This window comes from Simochromis diagramma, unplaced genomic scaffold, assembly GCF_900408965.1.
Source record: "Simochromis diagramma unplaced genomic scaffold, fSimDia1.1 OVJJ01000685.1, whole genome shotgun sequence".
Taxonomy (NCBI): domain Eukaryota; kingdom Metazoa; phylum Chordata; class Actinopteri; order Cichliformes; family Cichlidae; genus Simochromis; species Simochromis diagramma.
Window position 1 is genome coordinate 2,604,401 of NW_024387477.1, and position 21,831 is coordinate 2,626,231.

At 40.6% G+C, this 21,831-nt stretch overlaps 1 protein-coding gene across 1 annotated transcript in view; it reads left to right on the plus strand.

The window, feature by feature from the left end:
* The first annotated feature begins 816 nt into the window (after window positions 1–816).
* gabra4 (gamma-aminobutyric acid type A receptor subunit alpha4) overlaps window positions 817–21,831 on the plus strand; it is a 33,926-nt gene continuing 12,911 nt past the window's right edge. Inside the window, exons 1-7 of the mRNA XM_040016071.1 lie at window positions 817–1,627; window positions 1,725–1,843; window positions 3,885–3,952; window positions 4,166–4,386; window positions 4,889–4,971; window positions 9,847–9,990; window positions 10,563–10,715. Coding sequence (XP_039872005.1) covers window positions 1,539–1,627; window positions 1,725–1,843; window positions 3,885–3,952; window positions 4,166–4,386; window positions 4,889–4,971; window positions 9,847–9,990; window positions 10,563–10,715 — 877 coding nt within the window. The 5' untranslated portion in view covers window positions 817–1,538. The remainder of the gene's footprint in view (window positions 1,628–1,724; window positions 1,844–3,884; window positions 3,953–4,165; window positions 4,387–4,888; window positions 4,972–9,846; window positions 9,991–10,562; window positions 10,716–21,831) is intronic.

The window sequence follows — 21,831 nt, forward strand, 5'->3', positions numbered from 1 at the left end:
GAGGCATTTGCTGAATGAATATTGTTACAACCTCTTTTTTTACCCTATGTCCAAAGTGCTTCCATTAAAAGAGCAAACTGCAATAAAATGTCTAAAATGAAAGAACGAAAAAACACACACACACGCTGGACGAAAGCCGGGCCCCACAAAGAACACACGTATTACTCATCCCCCACAGAGCCGCCTTGCTTTAGTGTATTGTGGGAGGGCTGGGGTGGGCGGCTGTGCAGGGGATTGGGAGCTGCGGTATAAGACTGCATGACTTCAGCCTGCATGTAATATATCTACATGATGTTTTTTCAGCTTTGCTTTGCACTAAGTGGCTTCTGTTTCAGCTAAAATTAAAAAAAGTAAAATGTGCATGTGTGCGTGTGTGTGTGTTCACTTCAAAACTAATCAGGAAAGCCAGTGTGGTGGAACCCAGACATCTTGTTTATCCTGAGATTTACCCGCACTTCACCTTCAGCTCCACACACACACACACACACACACACACACACACACACACACACACACACACACACACACACACTCTCAGTTTACACACCACACACACAAGTGAAGGTCTTGTGCTTGTCCCAGGTGCAGAGAAATCTGTGAAGCAGCATGTGGCTTGTCCCAGTTCCTCTACAGTACCTGTGTGCCTTTGTGTGTGTGTGTGTGTGATTGCGTATTGCGACAAGACTGACCCATTTGAATCTTAATACAGGCGCTCACCATTGCATTCCTGAAACTAGTTCAACATGTAGGCTATAGGCTGCGTGTGACGCTGTCACAGAGCAGCGATGCTGAGGTCAGAGTGAGAAGATCTTCATTTGTTGGAGATTTGGTGACTAAAAAAAGTACACTTTTTTTCTTAGAGCTGGAAACTGAATGCAAAAAGATGTTGATGGGTGGAGGCGGAGGGGCTGAGATGGGCTTTGAGGAGATGGAGAAAGCCTCTGCTTCCTGCTTCTCCAGTTTTGACAGCAGGGTGAAGTCAGAGATGTGACTCTTGTGAGCTTAAGCTATTTCAAAGCAGCGCACGTCTAATCTGTGTCCTGACCAAAGGAGGTGCGCGTGTGTGTGTCTGAGAGAGAGAGAGAGAGAGAGAGAGAAAGCGGGAGAGGAGGGAGAGAAAGAAGTGAGACACTGAAGCAAACAGAGTGAAGAAGAGAGGGAGAGAGGGGAAGGACTGTTTGTGTGCCTGGGTGCTGAGCAGCAGCAGAGCAGCTTAGATGCGGACCAGAGGTGACCAGGGCTCGGGGTGAAGGTGTGTGCGCGTATGTGTGTGTGTGTGTGTTTGTGTGTGTGCGCGCGTGCATGTTTGAGTTTGTGTTGCGCGCCTGGCAGAGAGACTGCAGGATCGGGAGGAAAAGGGCTCTCAACTTCCCTCTTCCTCTCTGCGCCGCTCTGCCCTGTGTCGCTCCCTGCCTACTGCTCCTCTTTCCCTTTTTTTACTCCGGGACACAGGCAGCTGCTGCCGCTGGTAGTGGTGCTGCTGCTGCTGGTGCTGGTGGTGGTGAGATGTGAAGAGGCTTGAAGTATGGCATGCAAGGATGGTTTCTGCCAAGAAGAAGGAGATGGTGACAGCGATGCGCCCCGCGTTTACTCGGACCCTCTTCTACTTTTTCTGTTTGCTGACTTGGTGAGTCTCTGTCCGCGGTGCTGAAACCTGCCGCCGAGCTGTGTTTTCAGCCCTCAACTTACAAGTATCCCGATTTTCTTCTTCTTCTTCTTCATAGTATGAAGAAAATCTCTGCGCAGACAAAAAAGGATGAAAGGATCTATCCGGAGAATTTCACTCGCATTTTGGACCGACTTCTGGACGGCTATGACAACAGGCTGCGACCTGGATTCGGAGGTATTTTAGAAAAATGCGCACTATTTTTGCGCACTATTGAGAGTGTTCTGCAATAAAAGTAGTCATATCAGCTATGTGACCACTCGGAAATATCCAGAATCTTCAAACCACCAGGTGAAATTTTATTTCTTCTGTAATCTATGCTACTTTTTTAAAATTTATTTTTAAAAGCCATACCTCGTAGCTCTAACCACATTATCGAGCAATAAAAGCATCCGGTGACATCTTTAAACCACTAAAAAGGGAGCTTCGCTTGTTATTGGACTTTTTAATGTAAGAGAACGTAAAATGTACTCTAAAGATAGCTGCAAACTCACTGCTGAGCAACAAAACACCCCATTAGTGTGGTTTAAATCAAGTCAGTTCCACCCATAGTAATCATACTACACCCCTGAAGCGCTCTAAATGAGCAGAGGGAACAATCCACTTGCTGAGGGAGGCTAAAGATTTCAATTTTGGTGTATTCTATTTATATAGCTCACAGCTGCAGTCATCTCAAGGCACTTGATACTGTAAAGTAAAGCTCCTGCAGGGGTGGAGAGAGAATGTCATTGATCTGTGAACAAGCACTTGGTGATGGTGGGGAGGAAAAACACGTTTCTAAGAAAAAAACATAAAATGACCATCAAATATGCCATAATTAAAAAAATGTGCACTTTTATTTGCACAGCCTAACAGTCTACAGCCTGAACCCTGAAATAATTGCCAGAAAATTCCAAGTTTTTGAAACTGGTTTTTATTGAAGCTGAGAAATTTTATGTTAAATGGACGGCTACTTGAGCACTCAGAGCACTTTACACAACATGCCTTATTAATCCATTCATACCCATTCATGCCAGCACCTTTCTTTTTCTACGGCAAAGTGTTTTCTTTTTAACATCCATACACATTCACACTCTAATGAGGTCATCTAATAATAGGAAGGTTGGTGGTTTGATCCCTGGCTGCTCCGGTCTTCATGGGAAAGATGCTAACCCCAAGTTGCTCTTTGATGGATCCAATAGAGTCTGTCTATGAATGTTAGACAAAAAGCACTTAACCAAAGAAAAAACAGTGCTCGCATGTGCTTGGGTATGAATGGGTGAGGCAAGTTGTATAAAGTGCTCTAAGTGCTCAGGTAGAGTAGAAAAGTGCTATACAAGAACTAGTCCAGTAACCATTTACCAGTGAACACTCAGAGAGCAACTTGAGGTTCAGTTTCTTGCCCGTGAAGAAACTGCCCAAGACTGAAGAAGCCAGGGGTTGAACCACCAACCTTAGTAGACAGCTCAGCCCAGTAATTTGCATCAGATTTCCATCAGACTGGCATTTCTATGCAGCTGTTTTAGGTTTTTTTTTGGGGGGGGGGGGAATGACAGGTCTCTAAAACTCATCTATCAAATATGATGCACTCGGCATTGCAGGGTTAAGACTGTCAAATGAGCATGAACGCTTTACTGAAACTCTTTAACAGCATGGGGGAAGTAGAAAGCCGAGGACATGCATGACATGTTTTCATGGGACCATTATGGCAACATTTTAATGACCTTTTTCTCTACAATGTTTTATGTGATTTGCATACGCAACATACTGCTTTGTGGTTTAGTGTATCACAACACGAGCGCTGCTGAGTTGTGCACAAGCCTGGTAGTTGTGCCCACTGAAGATGGGCCTCTGAGCTGGCACGTTTGAGTGAGTGTGGTTACATAATTGTGTGTATGTCAGCACACAAACGTCCTAATGCACAGTTCAAGTTCTAAAAGTACAGTTCTGGGTTTCTACGGCCATATTTCTCAAAGAGATGCCTCACTGCTGGTTGTAAAGCAGCCTGTCAGCAGAGATGTTCAGACATGCAGGCGTACCAGCTTCGCTTTAAAGTGAACAGAATGGAAACAGCAACAAAGGCGCTACAGCTCTGGAAGAGATAAGTTACTGCAAGGCTTTTAGATTGGCTAAACAAGTATGAATAGGACTCCTGTCTTTTTATGACCGCGACACTGAAGGATTTACACCAGTAAACGGTCATTAAATGTGACACTTGTCTGTTTCATTATCTCAACAGGTCCTGTGACTGAGGTCAAGACTGATATTTATGTGACAAGTTTTGGGCCTGTCTCAGACGTTGAAATGGTACCTATCCTATCTCATGTTTGTTTATGACTTTCTTTTTGTTTATTCTAAATTGAGTGTCAAACTACAGAAGACACAGAGATCAATACTTGAAGATAATGACTATCTTGCTCAACCAAGAGCCACTCAACCAAGCCTGCTTTATGTTTTGTTGAAAAACCGAAGCAATTTCTTCCAGCTGGTCTTATTTTTGGTCCTTTTTTCCCATCTTAGGAATACACAATGGACGTATTTTTTCGCCAGATGTGGGTAGACCGGAGGTTGATGTACGAGGGCCCGATAGAGATTCTCAGGCTGAACAACCTGATGGTAACAAAGGTGTGGACACCGGACACCTTCTTCAGGAACGGCAAGAGGTCCGTCGCTCACAACATGACGGCGCCCAACAGGCTGTTCCGCATCATGAAGAACGGCACCATCCTCTACACCATGAGGTACTTATATTAACTCGAATAATATGCCAATCTACAGATTGCAGCCAGCTCTAATTTTGCATCCATCTAAAAAGCCTGCTTGTGTTAGTTACACTTCATGTATTTGTTTTGTCTTTTTAGTGTTTTTTGGTCATTAAAATGGGATAGGAGGGATGACAGACTTTGTTTGTTATAAAGCAATGAAAGAGATTTCCTGTGAAATCAAAAACCCGCTCTCGCTGTGTACACAGTAGAGAGCTGTGTGGAGGCAGTGCACATGCCAAACTTTCACATTCATTCAGGAGAGCAGTTGATTGTTTGATAGTAATTGGCCTTTTTTATATAAAGATCAGCAGACTCAATGATTGCATAGCAACAATTGAAAAACCACCTTAGTTTGTTTTAAAATACCTGAACAAATAGAACCATGTAGGCAGTAGTTTTTGGTGTACCTTTTAAAAGAAAGCCCTTATTGCCTTGTTATTGGTCCTAAGTCAAACGCTTCTCCTCTGTTCTGCAACAGGCTGACGATTAGCGCCGAGTGTCCCATGAAGCTCGTGGACTTCCCCATGGATGCACATGCATGCCCCCTCAAGTTTGGCAGCTGTAAGTTCTTTGTGTGTGAGTTGGTGACATCAGCATCAGAAAACTTTATTGACACACAGTTTGCACAGTTGGTTTGTTACAACTGCAAAATATATAGTTTATAAAAGGGGGAAATTAAGTGGAAGTAATAGTAACAATATGACATATAAAAAAGCATTTTTCAAACATAAACTTATTGAAAACATGCAAAAATATGCAAACAGATGAACAACACTTACAACACCAGGAGTTTAGTGTAGAGTACTAATGTAGATAGATTAGATGCAACTTTATTAATCCCTCGGGTGGGTTCCTCCGGGAAATTCGGTATATGTACAAAGTCAGTATTTTATCCATCCATCCAATAGGATTTATTATTAATATTAATGGTATTATTTAAATATAAACTAAATAGACAGAAGCTGAGATGAGGAGAAAGACATGATGATTTATTTTCTTTTTATATAGCTACATCATGACAGGAAATAAGTGGTACCATTTTAGTGAGCCTCCTTTCAATGTTCTGGCTGTGCTACAAGAGAGAAAACAGGAAGAGGCTTCTGATTAGGTCTGACAGGACAAGGTGATCCAAACATGCATGTAAGATTACTGTTAACCTCTAATATTCCTGCAGTGCCTTTGAATGAGGAAAAGGACTCAAAGTTTTAAAAAATCTATCATTTTATCAGAATGTGAATTCTGTTCGTCCTCAATGTTTTGTCAAATGATTTTATTAATAAGTCATTATCACAGTGAAAATTTGTACCTGAGTAATAACATAACATAACAGCATTGTAGCATTGTAAGTCTGTTACTTTGGGAAGACGCGAGTAATGGAAGTATAATTTTTAAAATTAAATACAACAATTAGTGATATTTAAACACAATCAATATCCAGTCCTTGTGTATTCTCACTCTGTTGCATGTTTGACAGTCTAACATAAAAATAAACAAAACGCTGCCTGAGCAACTCGACACAGAGTAACTCAGTGTGACAGAGAGTGTAGAAAATTTTAGTTAAGATTTTTAATCTAAAGCTGAAATCCTGGAATTTCACCAGCACTCCCACTTTGGACTTTGCAATACCAAAGAACAGCTGCACACTATGGCAGATGTACACAAAAGAAAAAGCACTCTGAAATGATCATTTTTAAATGGAAAGTGAACCATCAAAATACTTCCAGTCAATTAAAAAATAATCAGTTTCATCACCTCAAAAATGAAGAAAATGTCACAGCAATGTAAAATACTGGAGTAAGTCAATTTAGTTAAATTACTTTTTGAGTTAAACATACAAGAGTACAGTAGAAGTGTAAGCAAATAACCCACTTCTGGTTCTTTACTTCTTGTAACTCAGATAAACTTGCACATTAAAACAGGTGGCAGTGTAATGCGCGTGTAATACGCAGCAAAGATCTGATGTGATGATTATTTTGTAAATCAGTTGTATTCCACTCTAACACAATTGAAGTGACTTTATTGAAAGGACAAAAAAAGCTGGATTCTAAGATGAATAGTGTGATTCTATTTCAGGACGCCATGCTTCCTCGGCCGGACAGCTGCTGTGTAGCAGTCGGTTAGGATAGCGCGACCACTTTATAAACAACCAAATAAGAGCGTTTAGACTGAATCTGAATCTAAACTAAGCAGAGTGGGTAAAAAAAGAGAAAACACCAGTGGAAGGGTAAGACAAAGAAAATATTGTCCTAGCTCAGTTCATGAAGCCACTTTCCTCCTCTTGGTACTGAAATGGATGCTGTGCTGAAAAGGAGCGCTAAAGAGCTGAGCAGAAAGCGACTAAATGCTATAGTTAATAATGAAACGTTTCATTCTTCATCGTGAACAATAAACGCCCAACTCAGCACCAGTGTTCACAGTGGGCCCACTGGTCAGCAGAAATGACTTATTTCAAATAAAGGAGCTTCTCAAAAAACGAGCAGCTGCGTCTTATCAGAGAGCAGCAGCGATTTGAAGATTACATCTGCAAGAGAAAGGAGAGGAAAAAAGACAACGAGTTTGCCTCTACACCCGCTGTCAATTACCCAATCTGGTGACATTGCGGAGGACAAATTCACATTCCTCGGTTATTGTCATCCCCCCTCCTCCCGTCCTTTCACCATCCTGTGCTGCTGCTGCTAGCCTCCAGTCAGGAGGAAGCAACCATGGATCTGATGTGGCCTGAAGCGAGGGAAAGGTCAGAATCCCTTCCTCTGCCTCAGGATAGCGCAGACCTATGCAGCTATTTTCCATAGCCGGTGCATGTGTGCGCGTCGATGTGTGCCTGCGTGCTAATTTTCTCGCTGTCTGCCCTGCCTTCATTTTTCCTCCATCTCTCCCCCTCTCTCTCCTCTCACCGTCTCCTTTTTCTGTTTCTCCATCTGGACTTGTGTGCACAGGCACTGCGTTCCACTCCATGACACACCAGAGTCATTTCATTTTGGCAGCACAGTTGGTATCCTGCCGATATGGAGTCCCATAGGGAGTGGCAGGCCAAGACAACTGGCATTTTGTTTTGCATTCGCACTCTGGTCAACCTCGCCAGTGAGAATACAGCAAAGAAGAAAAAAACGCACAAAAAACAAAATAAAACAGAGGGGAAGCAACAACGGGGAATAAACAAACTTGTAATATAATGTGTGACTGTTACAACTTTAATTAGACACAAAGTGGCAGCTTGAGTCTTTACTAATTGGACAGTTTTACTGTTATCATATATTTTTACTTTCATTTGTTCTGATGTTATGGTGTGGTCCACAATTACCGAAATAGATTGTAAAACCTGCACTGGAATCATTTTCTTTATGCAGATTAGTGAATTATTCATGCTTGAGTGGAGGTGAGATGATGAGTCAATCTGGTAGAACCAATAAAAAATTATTAGTGAAAAGTTTTTGGTGGAGACTTCTTGTCTGTTTTTGTTTTGATTCACTTAGAGGGGGCTGTCTATATTTTTACACCTATAAAACCTGTTTGAAACAAAAAGATATGTTTTTGACAAACTTTACATTTTCATATGTAAATTTGAGCTGGCACACTGAACTTCTCTGAGACTAAACAAATCGAGCATAACATTCAGCCACTAAAATGTTTTTCTGTTCAGAAATACAAGCAAATAACTGTAAAAATACATTTTTCTGCTTTTTTGTAAAACAGTACATACAAAACATAAAAATTTACTTTGGTAATTACCAATTTACTACTGTTACTGTAGCGCAGATGAGGCATAAACCTCACACAGGATTGTATTCTAATACATTTGTTACACACTCTGCATATTTTAGTTGCATTTTACTCAAAATGATTGTCTCATGTTTATTAAGGGTAACGAAACATATTTTGAGTGTAACAGGGACATTTGAGGCCCCACCTAACTGCTCTTTTCTGTTTTGAGAGGGGCAACCAATCAGCCAATCAGTTCCTCCAAATTTTCATTTCAGACACAGGATGAACTGAGGGGCAGCACTAAGGCCCAGTGTAAGACAAATAGGGATTGATTTTAATTATGAGTCATGCAAAGCTACTCTAGTAGAATCTAATAATAAGAATATCAACTTTATTAACAGGAATCTTTAAAGACCTCAAATGTAGGAATATTGGACACGACTTAATTAATTGAATTATCTATAACATATCCTACTTAAATCAAAAAATATTTATTATATTAATCAATTATTAGTTTATTATAATATATTTAAGCATTAACATTAACGTTGATCTTTTTTTGTGTGTGTGTTTGTTTGCTTTTTGTGTTGCTTCATGTGTGGACATGCAAATCAATATCCCATTGGGGACAATAAAGTTACCGTTGAACCTTTATCAACAGACAAAGCAACAACTGTAGAGATAACAGTTATTATCAATTTGAGTTAGTTGTCTTTTCTTTAAATTTAGGCAATAAAATAAAGGCAATATAATACATGCTGCATATAAAATATATTAATTCAACTTAGTTTCCCTACACCAACCCACCAAGGAAGTAGAGCTTGTCTTTTAATGGGAACGTTGGTTCACTTCCCAGTTCTTCCAGTCAGCATACTGATGTGCTTTTGAGCAAGATAACAAACTCCCAACCTGCCCAAGCATCTTTCAGAATAAAAGGCTTGGAATAAAAATGCTCTGAGTAAAAAAAGTGCTACATACAGTTAGATCCACAGGTTTGTGGATAATGACACAATAATAATTTTGCCTCTGTACATCAACACGGTGGAATTAAAAGCTGAAAGTCTGCAACAAATTCATCTTGGATTTTTGAGTTCAAGTTCAAACAAAATAACTGGATTCATTACTTTGGAATTATGGCCATTTTTATACATAATCCCTCCAAAAACGTATGAACCTAACCGTAAGCAGCCACGTCACCAGGAAAATGGCGTCCGGGTAAAAGCTGGCTAGTAAATGAAAACTTGTGTTGTTGCACCAGCCCAATAAATACAGACGTTTTAAGTTTAGCAGAAATTTCCACAACAGTTGACAACAGACAAAATAACTAATGTGTAGCTTGTTCCTAATGGTTTCTGGTTTAATGCACTTTTACATAACAATATGCAGAATTTGTTCCAGGAATAGCAACCCCATTATCTGAGAAGCAAAAGCAGAAGTGCTAGAGGATGTAGCATTTATCACATATACAAACAGTGTGAAGAATGGCAATCCAAAGGAAAACAGGAGAAAAGTGGTAATGGGGAAAAGGTGCTATTAACAGCTGGTTGGTGACAAGAAGAAATCTACAGTGATGATAATGTTTCAATTATATCAAAGTAAAATCCTGCACACATATGGACAGTTTACAGTATACAAAGAGCTGCTTTCTTCTGAGCATCTTATGTTTTTCTGCTGCACTGCTCACAGCTTACAGTCAGTGACTCATGTCGGTGTGGCTTTGCTGTCTGCCCACAGATGCCTATCCTAAAACGGAGATGATCTATACTTGGACCAAAGGGCCTGAGCATTCAGTGGAGGTCCCTCCAGAGTCCTCCAGCCTCGTTCAGTATGATCTCATTGGCCAGACGGTCTCCAGTGAAACGATTAAATCCATCACAGGTGAGATTTGCTCATCCTTTCACCGTCCTGCTTTATCAACCGAGTTACAGTGAACGCTCAAGGAATAATGGGACACTGCTGTTCATTTATCACTTTTACAAAAGAGTCTGCTTTTTTTATGAAAAGAAAAGATCCACATCTGTCTGAGCGCATTATATTGAATCATACTTGGAAGATTTGCCAAGTCTACACTGTGTTTCCACAAGACAGATTTGGGCGTCGCATATTGGGGGGATATAGAGTTTTGACACTTGCACAGACATGACAGTGGGTCTACTGGACCATGGCTAGCACACAGTCTTGTGAAATGAAACCCTCAAACATCATGCGTTGAGACATTTCAGAGCCAGTTGGCTCACAAAAATACTGAAAGCCCCACACACCACACCAAAAAAAAAAAAGATTTTAGCAGCAGAAAGCTACAACAGAGTGCAAATGGACACAATGTAGAAGTGAGGGGAGAAAACCAGATCAAATGTGACATCTGTCTGGAGCTGCATTAATGAAATCTGTCAGCCTGCAACTTCAAATTCTTTGTTAATGAAACTAATTCATTTCTGTTGATCCCCCAGGTGAATATGTGGTCATGACGGTCTACTTCCACTTGAAACGTAAAATGGGCTACTTCATGATTCAGACGTATATCCCCTGCATAATGACAGTAATCCTCTCCCAAGTGTCCTTCTGGATAAATAAAGAATCAGTCCCAGCGCGCACAGTTTTCGGTATGTAGACTTCACACAGCATTCATGCTGCACTGCCTTTCTGCTCCTCTCTCTCTCTCTGTTTGTTTGGTGCCTGCATGCCAATGGAGCAATCAGAGCTGGAGTATCTATTCAGTCAACACAACAAGGCGATGCTTCAGCACGCGGTGATTACGGGAAAAAAAAAGTTTCCCATTCTATTTTATTTTCACCTCGTACAGTAATTCTCTAAAATATGTTTGGCTCAATAAGCATTTACAAGCAGTAATACTGCACGTGTGGTTGAAATAAACATTTTTAATCAGATGGGGAAAGATGTCCTCCTTATTGTAGTTGCTAATGACAAGCGTTTCCTGAGTAAATTATTCTTTTTTTAAAATGCCTAAACCACTGGCTCAGTTCAGGAATGCCAAGCCCAGTGTTTTTCCATTACTTCCCATTCGCTCTTGTAATGCTTCTGTCATGGATTTGCTGTGTGGAAGGAAGGATGTAGGACCCAAACGCAGGACTCAGAAACGAAAGCGTGAACTAAAAGAGGTAGCTTTATTTTGGCCGTAAATAACTTACTTCAAATACAAAACTAAACTGGAAACAAACCAGGAGCAGTAACTAGGAAATGGCTGAAAACAGAGGAAAACACACCAGGGAGTAACAAGGGAATGGAAAACAGGAAGGAAGCACAGCTGGGGCTAATCTGAGGCCCTTTCTCAATTCTCAAGTACGCGAGTACGTACTCGCTGAGAACGCGAGTACAGACTCGTGATTTGTACAATTGGAACACCCGCGTACTTGATGATGTCACACACAGGTCCGGAGTTTTTACTGCCGTCCCCTCTCAATTTAACTGTGAGTAATATGATATGAAGCTTAACTTTAATCACAGCCAAACCGGTTTACTCAGGAACAAATAAAACACTGAAATAAACCAAACATTAACATTTAGAAGTGATCTAAGTGACTTATATATCATGTTTAACCTCAGTAGTGAAATCTCTATTAATAAAAATAGTGTACATGTACATACCTTAATAAAAACAAGCAGGTGAGATGTTAGAACGCTTTTATTTTTATTGTAGTGGACACTCAATACAATAGACAGCTACTGGAGTTTGGGGTTTGTTTAACCTGAGTAGCAAAAAGACCGCGCGGGGGGGGGGGGTTGAAAACGATGTGCCGGGAGTTCGCTGTTCTCGCCGGCTTTAATCCTCGACCTCGCTGTCTGCTATGGAGCTGGCGGGTCACAGACGTCTCCGAAAACGTCGGAGCGCGTTTGGAAATATATGATATCTTGATAAATCGAGCAGATATTTGAAGTTTACACAGCTACATTCTCGCTTGAAAAAACTTAAAAGTTTATTTTGTGACCCAGAAAGAGTAATATTTAAACGTTTTTAGCCCCGCTCGTCTGCCATTGCCGCATTTGAGTTTTGGACAAAATGCATTCTGGGATATTTAGCTGTACCAAGTCCACACAAGTCACCACCGATGCATGCTCGGTAAAACGGGCGGAGCGAGAACACATCCGGGACTTTTTCGCGTTCTCGGCTTGATGCGTACTTCGAATTGGAACAGTACTTGGTCTCCGACTGATGACGTATCACGAGTACACGAGAACGCAAGTACGCACAAGTACGCATATTGAGAAAGGCCCTGACATAACAAGACAAAGGAAGCAAAGCAGAATACACTGACATGGGGCACAGACTTTCAAAGTAAAACAGGAAACACACGAATGCAGAGGCAAGGATGACAAGATAGACACAGAGAACACAGAGACCTGAAACGTGGGACAGGAAGGCACAGAGCAGACAAAACATGGAAAACAGGGGAGGCACATAAACAAAACCTAAATATTAGAAATCTGGAACTACTAAAGAACTTAGGCAGCTAGAATACACAACACAAACCGAGAGACTAGCAATGATAAATCATGATGAAATCAACAACAAAACACAAAACCCTGGGTCACCGATCCCGGACCAGGACAGCTACAGTCACACTAAGTCACAAAATTACTGCACCAGTATGGAACAAACTTATGATGTTTTTGCCTTTGAAATGGTTTATTTAAAGACCAGGTCCACAATTTGGTGCATCAAGATGGCGATAATTAGGTGGTGTCAGTGTGCTATCAGTTTGAATGGAGTCAAGTTGGCAGCTACGTGTAGTCTGTTTGTGGCGATACAGCAATTAACGTTCACAAATTAGCCCAAATAACAAATCTGTTGCTTTCTGCATCGACTGAAATTCACATTGACTCAGAAGCTCATAGATCTGAAACAGAAATTCCTCCACAAATAGTGACGTAGTTGCTGCAAATTGCAGATTTAACTGCAGAATTACACACAGCAACCTTGCTTTTATATAGGAACATAACCAAAATACAACCAGCTGAGTTGATGGACTGATGGACACAGACCGACTCAGACTGACTGAAAAAGTTGTCAATCTGCGTTTATGCGTTGGACAGAAATTATTTGCAAATGTTTGAGTCCAAGTGGGACTTTAATTTTGTGGAGACAGGTTGCCTTCCAACAACTACCCGTGCAATCACATTGTGACCAAAAGTGGTCTTCCACAGATTGAGAGTACTACTTGCAAAAAATGCCATGCAGTCACCGGGTAACCATGAATTTTTCCTAGATGCCGTCCAGTTTTGTCTCTAGTGTGACTAAGTCCTTTACACTCTGTGGGATTTCCAATGAGCTTTTCTTGTCTTAAGCTCTCTTTTTCAGTGCTGTGAGCTTTAATCTGATTTCCTATTGTGAGTCATGGGTCGGCCATTTGTTTGTTTGTTTGTATTTGTTCTGTGTTGTCTAAGAAAATATGTGTTGTCTAAGGTCATATGGCTTGTTGATGAATTTCACAGTCAGCGCTAAGACTACCGGCCCTGTTAACGGTCACGTTAAAACCCTCCACTGTCAAACTCGACATGATCAACAAACTTCTGTTATCTTTTCATTTGTTCTGTAACTTAATTTATAGCTAATTTTGTTTGCTTACAGTCAGCAAAATAAGAAACTCCTTCTGAATTCACAATTTAAACGGTTTATAAAGAAGTGAACAGTCTATTATTTGAATTTGATTTAAAAAAATAAAAATAAAATAAAGTGCAGCCTTACCTAATGTCCACCCGACTGTTACTCATTTTATATTAAGATTTAAAAATCTAGTCGGTATTGGTATAGAGAGTAACCTTCAATAATGGTAATAAATCACACAGCAATAGTACATTCATGTAGTTGTAAAAAGCATGATAATATATTAAGTAATCCAAAGTATTCAGAATACGTTACTCTCATTGAGTAACTTACCTGAATACGTTACAAAATACATTTTGGGGCATGTAATCTGTAATCTGTAGTGGAATACATTTGAAAAGTAACCTTCCCAACAGTGAACATGACACATAAACCAGGGGACATGGATAACTAACTAAGACAAACTAATAATAATACTAGGACTTAGTGTTATCTCCTAAATAATACAAAATACCTCAACTTCAACCCTTAACTTGACAATAGCACATGATATTATTAACATAAGAAATCAACAATTCAAACATAACACAAAATGCCCCTGACAAAAATAAAATTACTCTTCCTCAGTCTCCTAAATTCAGTGCATCCCTTAGAAGGAAAATAAGAAACATAAATAAAAAGAATTGTACCAAAACGTAACGCAAAATGAAATTGACAGGGGAGTGCTTTCAGTTTTGCAGTGTGCTGCATTTCTGTTAATTAAAACGTCTTTGCAGGCGAACACTGCATTTCTTCAATTGGCCTAAGTACATCTAAAAGCAAACAAATAAAATAAAGGCCTTACTAAATTCATTGTTGATGTAAATAAAACTCAAAGTAAAGTACCTGACCTATCTACCCCTGCTTTGTGTACTGCACATGTTTTGTCACTTAGTTGGGGAGGGAATAACATCTTTTTCCAGTATGTTGACCATTTTTCTGAAGCCTTCTAGGGTCCAGCTCTCTGCCTTCTTCTGTGGCAGACATTTGGATTTTGTTGCATAATCTGTCTTTGAATACAGTGTTACTCGTCCAGACAGAAAACAAGCAGTGCAGTGCAGGGAACAGCTGTGACTGGCACATGCAGACTTGTGGTGAGGCGCTGATGTAGGGAGCACTCGATTTACTTTTGCTTTCCATTTTCAGTATCGCTCAGTCATGTTAATTTAACTGTGGGAAGCCAAAATCGTGATTGAGATTAAACTCTGATTAATTGTGCAGTCCTAATCCTTAAATACTTGCCAATGAAACTTTCGTTCGATAATATACTTGATCCAAATTCTTGCTGGTCAAAAGGGGATTAAATACGTTTCTCCCTCACTAAAACTTGGATGGGTTGAGAACGACTCGGTGTGTCCCCCAGATGAGTTGGAAGAGGTGGCCATGGCGAGTCTGCTTTGACTGCTGCCCCCGCGACCTGAACTCAGATAAGCAGAAGAAAATGGATGGACAATCCCAGATCACGTTCTGCCTGTAGTACAGTCATTAAAATATTGCATTTTCACACCAGAGCTACTCTATCATTAAAGTGCTCTAAAGCAGGGGTGCCCAATCCCAGCCCTCGAGAGCTACCATCCTGCAGCTTTTAGATGCATCCCTACTCCAACACAGCTGAATCAAATAGTTTGATTACCTCTTCAGCATGCCATCAAGTTTGGCAAAGGCCTGATAGCAAGCCATTCATTTGATTCAGGTTTGTTGGAACAAGGATGCATCTAAAAGCTGCAGGACGGTAGCTCTCGAGGGCTGGGATTGGGCACCCCTGCTCCAAAGTGTTGAAGAAAAAAGTCTTTAACAAATTATATTTTCAGTCAGTGAGTGCATCTTTTGTATCTGTTACTCCCCACCCCCTGTAATATGCAAAACTGCACTGGTTAAAACAGAATCAATGTGATCATACAGGTTTTTGTTGGTTACAGTAAGGTTAGTCACAGGTCAGCCACCAAGCAAACCAGTGACTTTATTGATCAATATATTTGATTTATGAATATGAATTAAGATTACACCCGAATATATAGTGTATAAAGTATATGTTTGAGTAAATTATAAATAATTAGTTTGCTAACCATATTAATATCTTGCTGTAACAGTAAAAATAAGCAGATGTTCGTCAGACTTCACAGAACTGCTACAGTTCTTGCTAAAATGAAGGTGCATTGATCCAAAGCTAGACCCAATGGTAGGGAAAGTTGGATGAAATTAGCACAAAATCCATCTGTCTTCCTAAAAGCGAAGTGGGCGAGATGAACATTACAAACAAGAGCCTCCCTGCATGCTGGCTGCTCATAGATGTGCTACAAAACCTGCTTTCAGTTTTTAGCCTGTAACCCAGTTGCGTGCTACCCATACTCCCTTGCTACACTGTTTGGGTTTGCCCTAGAATAGACTAATTAGTGTGTGACAATAGACATGTTGTCTATTGAATGATAGTGGCACTGATGCTTGCCTCTGTTTGAAAGTATTCCTGCATTGCTTTCAAGAGAATTAGCATTAACTCATAACCATGACTAATGACAAGCTAACTAAGAGAAAAACAAACAAGTGTCAGTGGTGATTAATGATTCTGATTTAATATGCTGACCGTTCATGATGCTGCACAGACGTCTGCATAAAACCACACGTGGGTTTATACAGTAGTACTGACCCCTATGTATGACATCTACACATCTCCTCTATTGACTGGCATTTTGTTAGCTAGCACTCTGTCAAATCATCATAACATACTCAGTCACCAACACAACCAACAACCCACCCCACCATTTGGTTTTAATAAAGGTGTCACGCACACTGCAGCATCACCTCTAAGCATTCATTTGGTATAGTGAATGCTTTTGCCGTCAGCTGTTGAGTTGCTTAGTGAAAAATGATGCTGTGTGGCTCTCTCTCTCTGAGTGTCGCTCAGTGTAATATAGCACGAGCGAATCAGTGCTGCTCTTCTTCAGCGGACAATGTATCTGACAGTCCTGCTGCTCTACCCCTGCCTCCCCCGCCCCAAACTGTCCGGCATGACAGAGGCATCACAGCAGCCCGACTATTGACGCATGAGTCGAGCCTTTGAGACAGTGGAGTTCTGCTGTTATCCGCTGCTTTTCAGCCGGCGCGTGTGTGACTGTTTGGGTTGGAAGGTGGTCTGTGTTTGGATTTCTCCTCTTCTTCCCTGCAGCCTCCGTTTTGACTTCCTGCCTCTGTGACTCCACTGCAGTGATCTGTTTTAAGCCTAAAAGAAGCAGTTTGTCAAGAAGACAAACAGGAGTGGAGTGAGGATTAGAGCTCAAGCTCCATGGTTTCAAATAGAGTCAAGATAAAAAGTACACTTAAAGTAAAACGAGTGTTTCTTAAAGCCTCAAATTATAACTTTCTAGACTTTTGACATTTAACAACTCCAGTGATTGTCTCAAATCAGAGTTTATGGCCAGTAATCGTTCTGGAAGTCCCAAAGTGTAATTGTCCTTTGGTCTATGAAGAGGCACACATTTATGATCCTACAGTACATCTTCTCTGTGAAAATGAAGACAAAGGACCATGAGTTTCGATTAAGAGGTTACTCTTGTGACATCAGGCGCATGTTTCCTTAGACACAATAACTGGTCACGAGAGAAAACTATGCGTTCCTCGACGAGTTGGAGAGTCGTGCCATGAGGTTGGTGGCTGCTTCTGGGTGAAACTAATCGCAAAGAGGGTGCTACACCAAAAACTACCCTGTGATTGTGTTGATTGCAAGAGTAGAAGACCCAAGTGCAGACAGAGGCGAGGAGACAAAAGTGGACTTAACGAAAAGCGAGCCTTTATTTAGGGCTGAAACTCACGAAAATACAGTAAGGCTAAACTGCGGGAAAATCTGAACATAAACTGGGAAACTATGACTATGACTTGACTGGGAAACTGTGAGAAGGGGTAGGGAAGGTAACACAAACAACGCGACGCTGAGGACTTAACTACACACATGAGGTGATGAGGAGACACATGAGGACACAGCTGACTAGAATGAGACATAATGACAAAGGGAGAGTAAGACTAAACATGTAGTAACAAGAAACACAAGGTAAAAGTAAAACAGGAAACATGGAGACTAGACATGACAACACAAGCTTAACAGACCTAAAACACATGACAGACTAGAAAAGAACCCAAACACAGATTGCTGCGGTCCTTTGTATTTTGCATAGAACATACCAACTTCTCTGCAAACTCTCACCAAATAGTAGTCAAGCAGCAGTAACAACAAGTTCAACATAATCTGGAAATGCAGACCATTCACCTTCAAAGTAAAAGCCCTGTCGCCAACAAGTTTGAAAAAGTGGAACTTATACTGTCGAGGCAAACCTTTGCCATCCAGTCTAGGAACATTTTTTCCCAGTGAGCAATGGTTGTCAAATAGTAGGACTATGTAACTGAAGGCTTATTAATTCGACCCTACATGGTCACATGTCCAAAATGAGGGAAAAGCTAACATTTAGCAATCACAACAGCTTGCCCGACTATCCTATGAAGCATACTAATTCATGCAATTTACTGTATCTTCTTATTTAGCTACATAAGTAACAGTCTATACAGTATATTCAGATATATGCTGCACTTATTGTTGCACAGCTGCTTTCACTCTTTCTGCTTCCTGCTATAAGCTAATAACCTCAAAGCTTTATGTTCCTGAAGTACCAACATGAAAAAAACATCTCTCTATGCAGCGCTTGGAACAATCAAGTATCCAAACCAAGCATAATTATGGTGAAAGAATGGCTTCCGGATAATTTCTCTGATTTCAGCGACCCACACCATACTTTGCATTATATACATAATCAGTTCCAGAGTCAGTGAAATGTTTCCACGAAAGCTTTAATTTTAATTTTAATAGAAAACACCCACTGTTTCATTCTTTTGGCTATGTTAAGAAAAGCTCTCTATTAGAGGGTAACGTCCTCAGTCTGTGGCCTTGAGCTGCAGTTCACCTATCAATGTCATCCAGCTGCTTTTGACTGACAGGTAATTATATGGCGGTCACGTCCGGGCAAAGGAGACAAGCGTTTATGTTGGGTAAGGGTTGTGACGCACAGATTGTTCCAGATCTTTGGCATAAAGGGGATTTTCTCCAAATCACATTATTGCTATTGGTTAATAGTACCAAGGGCGAGTGACGAGCCTCAGGCTTATACGGTGACCTTCTGTTATTGTAGGAGCCCCGCATAACCTTGGGTGCTGGTCAGACAGGTGTCTTGTTTTATTTTTATGGTCCCTCGCTGGGTAGTGCAGCGACAAATAAATGAGAACACATGACATTCAGTCCCGGGATGGTGTCTGCATGAACCTCAGCCAATGTGTCCTCTAGCTCTGTGATGTATAACCTTTCTTTATTTGAATTATTTCCACAATTTGAGAGTTACCAGTGTTAATGTGATATACAGGGTGGGCCATTTATATGGATACAATTCCATTTTATTACAGTGTATCCATATAAATGGCCCACCCTGTAGTTAGGAAACTGCAAGCTCACAGTGGCATAATATAAGTTAATGCTTAGTTATATAAACAGTATTTGGAGGTAGAGCATGCTGACCATTGCTTAGATGTCTTAATTCATCTGCTGCATAAAGACCTTGACTATCTTTAGCAGGACTATGATATAAGAAATTAAGTGGGTTGGTACCAAGTTATTGATGGAAGTGATTGCCAATGAGACTGGAGAATAGTGCTGACAGACAATTCACAGGAAGGGGCATATACAGTTAGGTCGAGAAGTTTATAGACAGTGACAAAATGTTTATAATTTAGACTTAATTTAGTCTTTACATCATCTTATGGATTCTAAATCAGACGGTCAAGATGTGACATTTTAGGTTTAATTTGTCACTTAGTACAATTTTTACTTTTACTTACTTTTTAATTGTGCATTATATGCACTTTACAATTCCACTATATCACTCTCAAATTTCAACTATTGGGTATTCTAGCACTTACCAGTAGCTCGTAGCACTGTCTTGCCCTCTCACGGATTTACACACTCCGAGACTGTCAGCCGTGGGGTCGCGCAACCTCCGTTACAGTAGACATGCCACTCTTGAGACCCGAGTACCGCAAGGCTGGCCACCTATTATACACATCCCCTTCTGGCAACACTCAGTTAAGTTAGCGGCTTTAGTCATGCCAGTGTGCAGTGTGAACCAACATAGTGGAACACGACACGTTCCTCCAAGACCCGCTGCAATGCAATAACCGACAATCACACAAGACCGTGCATTTGCAAAGTGCACCCCTCGAAGACCAAGACACAACCAGACAGAGATACAGGCAGTGCAATAGCATTGAGAAGACTGAGCCATATGGGCACCGGTTCAGCTCAGTGCGTTGAGCACTGTAAAGTAACTTTGTCAATCAATCAATCAATTTTATTTATATAGCACTTTTAAAAACAAAAAATTTTGACCATATTACTGTAGAATAAAATAATCAGATAAAATTTAAAAGGAAAGTAAAATAAAAGGTAAGAAAATAATAAGAATAAAATAATGACAGACTCATACAGAACTAAAAGCCAAAGAGTAAAAGTAAAAGCAGTGTTTTTCAGGGCCTCAAAAGTAATTGGACAATTGACTGACAAGCAGTTTCACGATCAGATGAGGCCTGTTCCTTTGTTTTTCCAGAAAGACTGATTAAGAAGTTAAAAGATCTAGAGTTGATTCCAAGTATTGAACTTGTATTTGGCAGCTTTTAGCTGGAGCTCTTAATCTGAGGTCCACAGAGATGCCCAGATGCAAGAAGAGGAGGCTGAAAAATCAAAATAAAGGTACATCAGCGACATCAAAGAAGAAACTCCACAGAAGACAATGGATAAAAACTGTTCTTTCCTAGGTTACGAAAAAAATTTCACAACATCTAGCAGAGTCAAAAACATCGTTGAGGAGGTAGAGTGAGTGACAACAAAGAAGGTTTACAGCAACAACCACTGGTTACAATCAAGAAACTGATTATACAGCGCTCCACAGTCCAAATGACCCAAAGAAAGTACAAAAGAAACCCAAGAGTTTTTCAAGGCAAAGAAATGTTCAGATTAGTTACCAGATCTCAACAAAATAGAGCAGCTTTACAGATACTGAAGACAAACTCGAGAGTGGAGCAACTGAAAACAGCTGCAATAAAGGCGTAGCAGAGCAGCTCGAGGGAGGAAACAGTAGTCGGTGATATTCATGAATGGTAGACTTCAGACAGTCATTGATTACAAAGGATATTCACCTAAGTATTAACCACAAACCTTATGTTAAAGTTATGCTGGCTTGTCCAATTACTGCTGAGCCTCTGAAAATTTGTTTCTATGTATAAAAATGTTTGTAATGTTTGTTTGTTTAAAGCTGGAAGTCTGCATTCAATCACACCTTGATTGTTTGATTGAAAATCCACTGTGCTGGTGCAGACAGGCAACATCAGTCCTCAGAGTACAGAGTCGAGTGAAACTCTCAGAGTAGCTCAAGTGGACAAATGCTTTTTGTGGTTCTATTGTACATGTTTCTATTGCAAAGCTATACTGTATACAGTGGGGCAAAAAAGTATTTAGTCAGCCACCGATTGTGCAAGTTCCCCCACCTAAAATGATGACAGAGGTCAGTAATTTGCACCAGAGGTACACTTCAACTGTGAGAGACAGAATGTGAAAAAAAAATCCATGAATCCACATGGTAGGATTTGTAAAGAATTTATTCGTAAATCAGGGTGGAAAATAAGTATTTGGTCAATAACAAAAATACAACTCAATACTTTGTAACATAACCTTTGTTGGCAATAACAGAGGTCAAATGTTTACTATAGGTCTTTACCAGGTGTGCACACACAGTAGCTGGTATTTTGGCCCATTCCTTCATGCAGATCTTCTCGAGAGCAGTGATGTTTTGGGGCTGTCGCCGAGCAACACGGACTTTCAACTCCCGCCACAGATTTTCTATGGGGTTGAGGTCTGGAGACTGGCTAGGCCACTCCAGGACTTTCAAATGCTTCTTACGGAGCCACTCCTTTGTTGCCCGGGCGGTGTGTTTTGGATCATTGTCATGTTGGAAGACCCAGCCTCGTTTCATCTTCAAAGTTCTCACTGATGGAAGGAGGTTCTGGCTCAAAATCTCATGATACATGGCCCC